At 35.5% G+C, this 9189-nt stretch overlaps 1 protein-coding gene across 1 annotated transcript; it reads left to right on the top strand.

Annotated features, from left to right (window-relative positions):
- The first annotated feature begins 927 nt into the window (after window positions 1-927).
- Window positions 928-5445, top strand: LOC109337512. The gene is made up of 5 exons (XM_019574491.1): window positions 928-1391; window positions 1552-2368; window positions 2696-2994; window positions 3041-4787; window positions 4906-5445. The coding sequence occupies exons 1-5, from the start codon at window positions 928-930 to the stop codon at window positions 5443-5445; spliced, it is 3867 nt and encodes a 1288-aa protein (XP_019430036.1).
- Window positions 5446-9189: the final 3744 nt, after the last annotated feature.

Genomic DNA, 9189 nt, shown 5'->3' with positions numbered 1-9189 from the left:
GCATTTCAATATTTCTATTCATTGTCTTCAAATGTTATTTGTCTTTATCCCTTTGTTTGCTTTATTACAAATTTCATTGATTCTATATAATATTTCATATTACACACTAAATTTGAAAGATGAATTTACCTTCAAAATTCAAAATGCTTCTTTTAGATAAACAATTGCTTTGGGACTGAAACAATTGCCTTTGTTGGATACATACTAATGTGTTTCTTCCATTTGGAATACATAAATTGTCAAATATGTTTCTTTCATTTGTAATAGATAAAGAAACATATTCCTTATATGACAATTTCACATTCCATAGATGTCATTCTATCTTTAGGAATTAGGACTTGAAACTTGAATGTATAAATGTTAGAACCAACACATGCTCCACAAGTGCTTTTTAACCATTTCACTTTGAAGGGAATGATAAGTATAACCAATATAATATTATAAAATTGGTAATCTAATAATTTTAGTCATTTTTTATTGTTTAATTTTTTAATTACAGAATAATGAAAAAGTTTTTAAACAAAAGTTATCAACAAATGAACAACCAACATCATTAACATCTTCTAAACCTAGTCCTCAATGACAAAGGATTGACTTTAATTTTGAAGAATTGTCATCGGATCCTAAAAAAGAATTAAAATTAAATCATATCATCCTATTGATCAAGACAAGATTTGAAGAGTATATTTACAAAGAGGACCATGTCAACCTACTCAATATAATTTCCCTCGAAGGAAAAGTGGAAATGAATTAAGAAGATTTTGTCCTTCTTAGTTCAATGAATTTGGAATTAAGATTCATGAACTTTAGGGTATTATTCCTTACCAATGAAGGAAAAATGCTCTAATAGGGCATGAAGTAAGATAGTGACAATCTCCAACAATCTTGGAAGTACTAATGATGAACTCCAACATTCTTGGAAACACAATGACGAAGAACTCCAACAATCTTGGAACTACAAGGATGAAATCTTTCAAGCAAAAACCAGTCATCTCTTGGTCCTGTTTGGCCAATCTGGATGAATCTGCTCACGCAGAGGTCACCAAGGCTCCAGATCCAGCTCCACCAATCTCGGAAGTGCATAAGAACGAGTCTTTTGCTCAAGCTCTCAAGGCAACGTGTGACATCTCAATCTCTCAGCTGCCTCAACCGTGTATCAAGGGAGATGCCATTGCTATTAAGATACCTGAAGAGGAGTACCAAGCGGGTCTTCAAAGGTGTAAATCTCACCTTCACGGCAGACTCATCCTATCTAAAGGAGATTCGCCCCTTAGGTTCACTGAGCTGAGAACAAAGCTTCAAGCTCTTTGGAACATGATTGGAACATGGGGCATGATATCGCTGGGTCGAGGGTACTATGAGTTTTCGTTTGCTTCAGTTGATGATATGAGGTCAATCTGCGCAGTTGGGTCTTGGAGTTTAAAGCCAGGATTTCTTAGGCTATCACTATAGTCCCCTGATTTCAATCCTAGCCTTCAGAAGGTGTCTCATTCACAGTGTTGGGTTAGGATCCTAGGGCCTAGGTCTACCGCTGGAGTATTGGAGTCCTAGGATATTGTTCTCTATTGCTGGGGGTTTGGGTGTTCCAATTTCCCTGGATGATGCAACTTCAAGTAGATCTTTTGGGCACTTTGCCAGAATTTTGGTGGATGTTGACCTCAAAGGATCTCTGCCTAGTCAAATTTTGGTGGAAAGAGAAGGCTTTGCTTTCTCTGTTGACATTGAATACGAAAATCTCCCTGATTTCTGCTCAGGGTGCCAATCTATTGGTCACCTTCTTTCAACCTGTAGGAGAAATAAGGAAGTTGGAGTGGACCTTCCAAGGTTTAAGAAAGATACTACAATTGGAAAAACTCTTAAGGCTATGAATGACAGGGGCCCTGCTCCAAACAATGGTCATAAAGTTATCAGCAAGAGCTCTGAGCTTGATAAGAGTAAGGAGGTGGTAAAGGACACAATGGAGAATGATTTGGTCATAGAATTGGAGTTTGAGAATAATGTCAACCTTCAACCTGACCAAGCCCAAAAGGAGGGTCCCCCCAACCCGAATGAGGAGGCCTCTGACCTTCATAGTTCCTCAGATGATGACACTAGGGACACAACAGTGGAGGAGACTCAGGAGAATGAAGACATCCAGCTAATACTAGAAGAAAGATACATAGTCCAAAAACATGGCCAGATGTCTAATGTCTTGGCAGCAAAAGAGACTAGAATTGTTGGAAGGTTATGGGCAGATCAGGAGGAGGACATCACTGAGGAATTGGAGGAGAATAGCATAGCCAAAAACACAGCTAAGGAGGGGACATACACAAAAGTTCTGTCAAAATCTCAAAAGAAAAAGCTGAGACAGAAGCAAAGCCTGGAAAAGGTTCATTTTACCCGTAGGGGTGGCTATCTAAATGTTTCCAAATAAGGGCGATCTATTGGAACAGTAGAGGAATGGGAAATCCCAAAACCAGATTAGTTTTTAAAAAGCTCTGTTTTATAAACAAGCCTGATGTTGTTTTCATTTATGAACCCATGGTTCCTTTGAATAAAATCAGTTCTTTGTATTGGTCTGCCTTAAAGCTGAAGCCTTTTATTGAGAATGATAGGGGTAGCTTGCTTCCTAATATATGGGGGGGCCTGTCGTGAGGATATCAACCCTCAAATCATTTCCAACACAGCTCAGCAAATATCCATCTCCCTGTTGCAGGACAATAAGTTGGCTTTCATTTGTGCTGTTTATGCTCACACTAATTACATGATGAGAAGGACTCTTTGGTCTGAGATCTTGTCTTTAATCTCTACTAATAAGGGGCCTTGGTGTTGCATTGGGGACTTTAACTCTATTTTGGGAGCCAATGAATGCAAAGGTTCTTACCTGCCTAATAGACTTGCTTGTGAGGATTTTCAGAGATTTTCTGAGGATGGCAGATTGCATCATATTCTAACTAGTGGAGCTGAATTCACATGGAAAAATAGAAGAAGAGGCTTGGCTCACACAGAAAAAAGGTTGGATAGATCCTTGTGCAATGAGAATTGGATGACTACTTGGCAGCAAAGTTATTGTTGCACTTTGCCTAGATCTGCTTATTATGTTTGGTTTCTGTAATGAAGATGCTAGAGTCCAACTTCAGTTCAGGTTCCATAAAATGTGGTTGAAGCATGAGGGCCTCAGAGGAGTAATAGAGGCTCATTGGGCTAATAGGGTGGTGGGTTTTCCCATGTATATCTTGGCCAGCAAGCTTAAGGGTCTCAAGGCCATTCTAAAGGTTTGGAACAATGAGGTTTTTGGAAATATTCACATAAGGGTCAAGGAGGCTTTCAAAAATCTAGAGGATTTGCAGCTCAGAATTACCAATGAGGGTCAATCTGACACTCTAATGATTCAAGAGGACCAGGCTCAAAAACACTTGCTAGGGGCTTTAATTGCTAAGGAGGAGTTTTGGAAAGAGAAGTCAAGACTGAATTGGAAAATCAGGGGTGATAGGAATACTGCCTTTTTCCATAACATAGCTAAGATAAGGTATGCAACCAAGTCTATGTGCATCCTTAGACATGGAGAGGAAACTCTGCTCCATAGGCAGGAGATTGATAACCATGTTCTAAGCTACTTCATAAATTTGTATGCTTCTGAGAATGTAACTCAGCCTAGCAACCTCATTGACTATGTGATTCCTAAGTTGGTTACTCAAGAAGAAAACACTATGCTATCCAGGATTCCCTTGGAGGATGAGATCAGGGATGCTGTGTTTGCTAAGAATGGAGAGGGTGCCCCTGGCCCGGATGGTTTTGGTGGCTGTTTTTTTCAGGAATTCTGGGACATAGTTGGGGCCGATATGTGCCATTCTGTGAACCATTTCTTCACTCAGGGTTGGATTCTCCCTAATTTGAACTCCAATAATCTGATTCTAATTCCCAAGTTCCCCTCAGCTGATAAAATTGAGGATTTCAGGCCAATTGCTTTAGCAAATTTCCAATTCAAAATCATCACCAAAGTCCTAGCTGACAGGCTGGCTAAAATTGCTCATAAGATCATTTCTCAGCATCAAAGAGGCTTCATCAAAGATAGACACATACATGATTGCATATGTATAGCTTCTGAGGCAAATAATCTCCTTGATCATAAGACCCTTGGTGGAAACTTAGCCCTCAAGCCTGATGTCAAGAAGGCTTTTGATACTATTGATTGGAGGTTCCTTATGGATACTCTTAAGGCCTTTGGGTTTCACAAATCCTTCATTCATTGGATTGAAGTGATCCTAAATTCTGCTAAGCTCTCTATTTCTGTGAATGGTCGCACTGTTGGGTACTTTAGCTGCAAGAGAGGTGTTAGGCAGGGAGATCCCTTATCTCCTCTGCTCTTATGTTTGGCTGAAGAAGTGATAAGCAGAGGATTAACTAAGTTGCTAGAGAAGGGGAAATTTAGATCAATTGTTGGTCCTAGAATTGCAACCCCTAGTCATGTTCTCTATGCTGATGACATTCTGGTTTTTTGCAGAGGAATCAAGAGAGATCTGCTAGCAATCAAGAAATTATTCAATGATTATGCCAATGTTTCTGGTCAATGCTTAAATCTCAGCAAGTGTAAGTTCTTCTCTACTCAGGCCAATACTAGAAAGATTGGAAAGTTAACTTCCTGGTTGGGTTTTGGAGTTGGAAGCTTGCCTTTCAACTATCTTGGGGTGCCTGTGTTCCAAGGTAAACCAAGAGTTATTCATTTGCAGCCTATAACTGACAGAATTATCAACAAATTGGCCAAGTGGAAAGGCTGTTGTCTCTTAATTATGGGCAGAGTGGAGCTTGTCAAGACCATAATCCAAAGTATGCTAGTGTATAGCTTCCAAATCTATACTTGGCCTGTGAATTTTCTGAAAAAATGGACTATTGCATAAGGAATTTCATATGGTCTGGTGATACTAGGGTCAAGAAGCTTGTAACAGTTGCTTGGCACAAAGTCTGCTGTCCAACCAAAGAAGGGGGCTTGGAATAAGATCAATCAAGTTGTTGAATGAGGCAGCTATGTTAAAATTGGCTTGGGAAATGAACTCCTCTGAGCAGGAGTGGGCTACCTACTACAAGAGTAGATTGTGTAGGAATAAAGAGCCTAAATCTTCTTACATAAAGTCTTCAATTTGGCCTGGCATAAGGAAGCATTGGCAGGTAATCCTTGACAACTCTATCTGGCTATTTGGCAATGGGAACAACATAAGATATTGGAGGGACAATTGGTTAGGCAAAACCTTAGTTGACCTGCTTGGCATCCCTAATCAAATTTCCTCTGCTCTCTTAGCTAGGATTCCTGACTTCATCCATCACTCTACCTGGATAATTCCATCTTGGTTGTCTAGGATTAATCCTGAGGTTTGTCAGAGTATTTTGAGAACCCTCATTCCTGCCACTCATCTGCCTGATAAGTTGGCCTGGATGCACACCAATGATGGAATTCTTAGCTCAAAATAGGCTTATAAATTCACCAAATCTCCTCAGCAGCTAGACATCATGTGTAGTAGTCTATGGTCCATCTTTATTCCTCCTTCCAGGTCTTTTGTTGCTTGGAGGCTTTACAAAAAAAGAATGCCCACGGATGAAAATTTGAAGCTGAGGGGTATGTCTCTGCCTTCTATATGCACTCTGTGCGGTTCAAGTGAGGAGTCCTCTAATCATCTCTTCTTCAGTTGTGATTTTGCTAAAATGATTTGGACTTGGATAAGCAACCAAGTACGCTACAACATTGATCATGCTTCTCTCAAGAGCATCCTGTCCATTTCTCCTCAATGGAGCCCTCAGTTGAAGCAAGTGTTACTTGGTGCCTTTGTGAACTCTATTGTTGTTATCTGGCTCTGCAGAAATAAGGCTAGGTTTGATAACAGTTCCATCAGCTTTGCCAAAGCAATTCACATGATAAAGTTGAACACTTCTTTCACAGGCAACTTCACCAATTGTTGTGCTAAGAACTCTTTATTGGAATTCTCTATCCTTCGAGCTTTTCAAGTCAATGGCAGGTACAGCAAGGCCCCTGCAATAACTGAGGTCACTTGGGCTATTCCCTTGTTGGGTTGGGTGAAAATTAACTCTGATGGGGCAGCTAAGGGATCACCAGGGCATGCAGGGGGTGGTGCTATTTTCAGGGATGGCAAGGGAAGGTGCTTGGGTTGCTTTGCTTCATATTTCAGCATTCAAGACTGTATCTTTGCTGAAGTTCTAGCTGCAATTATGGCTATCCAAATGGCTCATTCTAAACGTTGGTTCTTTGTTTGGTTAGAATGTGATTCAACGACGGTGGTGGACATATTCAAGGGCAATAAACCGGTGCCTTGGAAGTTAAGTAACCTTATGAACAAGTGCAAAAGGTTAATGATGGATATGCAAGTGCAAGTTTCCCATATCTTTAGGGAAGGGAATGCTTGTGCGGATAAGCTTGCTAATTTTGATGTAATTTATAGATTGGATTATTGGTGGGATTCACCTCCTTCCTTCTTGTTGCATGATTTTCATAGAAATCTGTTGTTGCTACCTAATTATAGGTTTAGGGGCTTGTAATGGTTTACCACTTTTAATCTATTTCCGGGTGTGCTGACACCTTTGTTTTAAAAAAAATATTGTTAAATGAATTTGGCAATTTGTTAGAGTATAGTATAGAAAAAGATGATGCATTTTACTTATATTGCTATCTTTTTAAGTCTGAATTTGGAAAGAAATCTGATACTGACACATTTGTCACAGAGAGATTCACACTTTGGAATAAGAAAAAAAAAACTCTTGGATCATGTTGGAAGTCCTAATAATGCTCATAATATTGCATGGAAGAAATCTCAAGACTTGATGAATCAAAATCAACATATTGAAGTTGCAATATGTAAGCAATCTGATCAAGTTCGTGACTTATACCGAAAGCGTTTATCAACATCACTTGATTGCATTCGCTTTCTATTGAAATAATGATTACCTTTCCGTGGTAATGATGAATCAATTGATTCTACTAATGGAGGTAATTTTCTTGAATTTCATAATTTTCTTTATGGATATAATGAAGAAATAAACCATGTTGTGTTGGAATCATTGCATACTACTTTAAAAACTACATAATCTTTATAAACAAACTAATTATAGTACATTCTTAAGAATATTAGATATTGATATATCGTTTAAACATAAAGTATTGTTGATGCTAAAAATATCAATGTTTAATAGTAATATTGACATTATCATGACTAGTGTGTACAGGTACTTCGTGCCTACATGATAATATTGTATGATATTACACATTCAATTTTTATATATTTTATTTTTTAGAATTAGAATATATTTATGGTGTTCGATATACATTTAATTATAATTTTTGTGTATTTATGATAATGTTCAATTTAATATGAAAAAATGTAGTTAATTAATGTGTTGATAGAGATTACTTATGATTATATAGTTTTTTTTGTAAATATTAAATAATGTTAAGGGAAAAACAGGAAGTAAAAATTATACCATAGTGGAAGTTATACTATGTTTCACCTTTATATATAGTATAAATATATAGTATAGACAGAAATTGGAGTGTCTATTGTCACGACGAAAGTTATCAACATGGTAGACACTTATGCGATAGGGTAGAAATGCATGAGATTTTGAGAGTTTTTTGCGATTCTTGGATAGATTTTTTCCATGTGATCAGTCCCCTATTTATAATTGGAGTTTGACACATGATGAAAAGAAATGATGTTTCTCTACTTAATAAACTCATTATTAATCATTTAAACATTTTATGACCAACATTATTATTCTAATATTTGAAATAAATTTTGAATTTGTTGTTTTTATTATTGTTGAGTAAAATTTGAATATGAAAAACGGGGATAAAATGGTTCCGAAGCCTATAAAAAACCTTATTGTAATAAAATATTATAACAATTTCTACAAAGCATTAAAATTATTATAGTACCCATAAATTTATATTATTGAAACTCTAATTGATGCTATTTGTAAAGTGTGTAATGAAGTACAATATTATCATAATCATATTATTATAATATTATAAATAATTTAGTTAAATCAAATAAAGTATATTTTAAATTAATTTTAATAAATTTAATTTTAAATTTTGATTTTAATTAATTATTTACTAACCATTATTATTATAATAATTTCAAATTAATTCCATAATCAACCAATACAGTGATTTAAATAATAGATTATATGTATTTCATAAAATGTAAATGCACATAATAAAATGATTTTAATAATTAAATATACAAATAATATATTTTGATTTACTATTGAGAGGATATCTATCATTCTTTGTCTGGGTGACTAATCCTTTCGATGTAATGCAAATGATAATCTTGAGATGTATTAGAATTTTTATATCATTATGTGGCTTTCTATTGTTTGGTTAATCTGGCATGCTAGAAACAATGTCATTTTTAATTTTTATAATGCAACTATCTAACATATAGTGGAGAACGTGAAAATAAAATCTTAGTTTTAGATCAAAGGTAAAAGTGACATCAAATTGGTCGACAATCCTTGTAATAGTTTACCTCCTCTTTATTCTTAGAACCCTTTTCTAGTCCCTCTTTTATATTTTCTTCAAACCATTATTAATTCTTATACTTGTGGCACTTTAATTTCATAAATTTATCTTTTTACTAACCTAAAAAAGTCGCATTTTATGATTGAACATTAGTCTTTTACCATAGAAAGATACACTAGGTCTAGCTTTTTCCAAATATTGGATGAACTTCAACCTCTTAAATTTAATTTCAAAATGTATTTAATTAGTTATCTGACAAATAAATATGTTAAATTTCCAAAACTAATATTATTTTAATCAAAGAGATAAATTAGGCTTTTGTAGATGAATTAGTAATGTTTATGAAATATAATTATTTCTCTTTATTATATGAATAATTATTTTAAAATGAAGAGAAAGAGTTATATTACATAAGAGAATAAAGTATCCCCTCATACTAGGAGATAACTTATCTCCTCCGATATGTAAAAGTATGACATATGTACTATTTTGTTAAGTTTTAGAAATATTTTATAGAAAATGATTAAATAGGACATTTATCATGATTTTAGTGGCTGGAGGAGATAACTTATCTCCTTATATCAGAAGATACTTTATTCTCATTACATAAACATTGCTAATTAGTCTACAAAAGCCTTATTTAGAAAAAAGTAACATTTAGGTTATATTTATCTCCTAAT

This window comes from Lupinus angustifolius, unplaced genomic scaffold (genome assembly GCF_001865875.1).
Source record: "Lupinus angustifolius cultivar Tanjil unplaced genomic scaffold, LupAngTanjil_v1.0 Scaffold_7_25, whole genome shotgun sequence".
NCBI lineage: Eukaryota > Viridiplantae > Streptophyta > Magnoliopsida > Fabales > Fabaceae > Lupinus > Lupinus angustifolius.
Note: the sequence above shows the minus strand (reverse complement) of the source record. Positions and strands in the feature narration are given on the sequence as shown.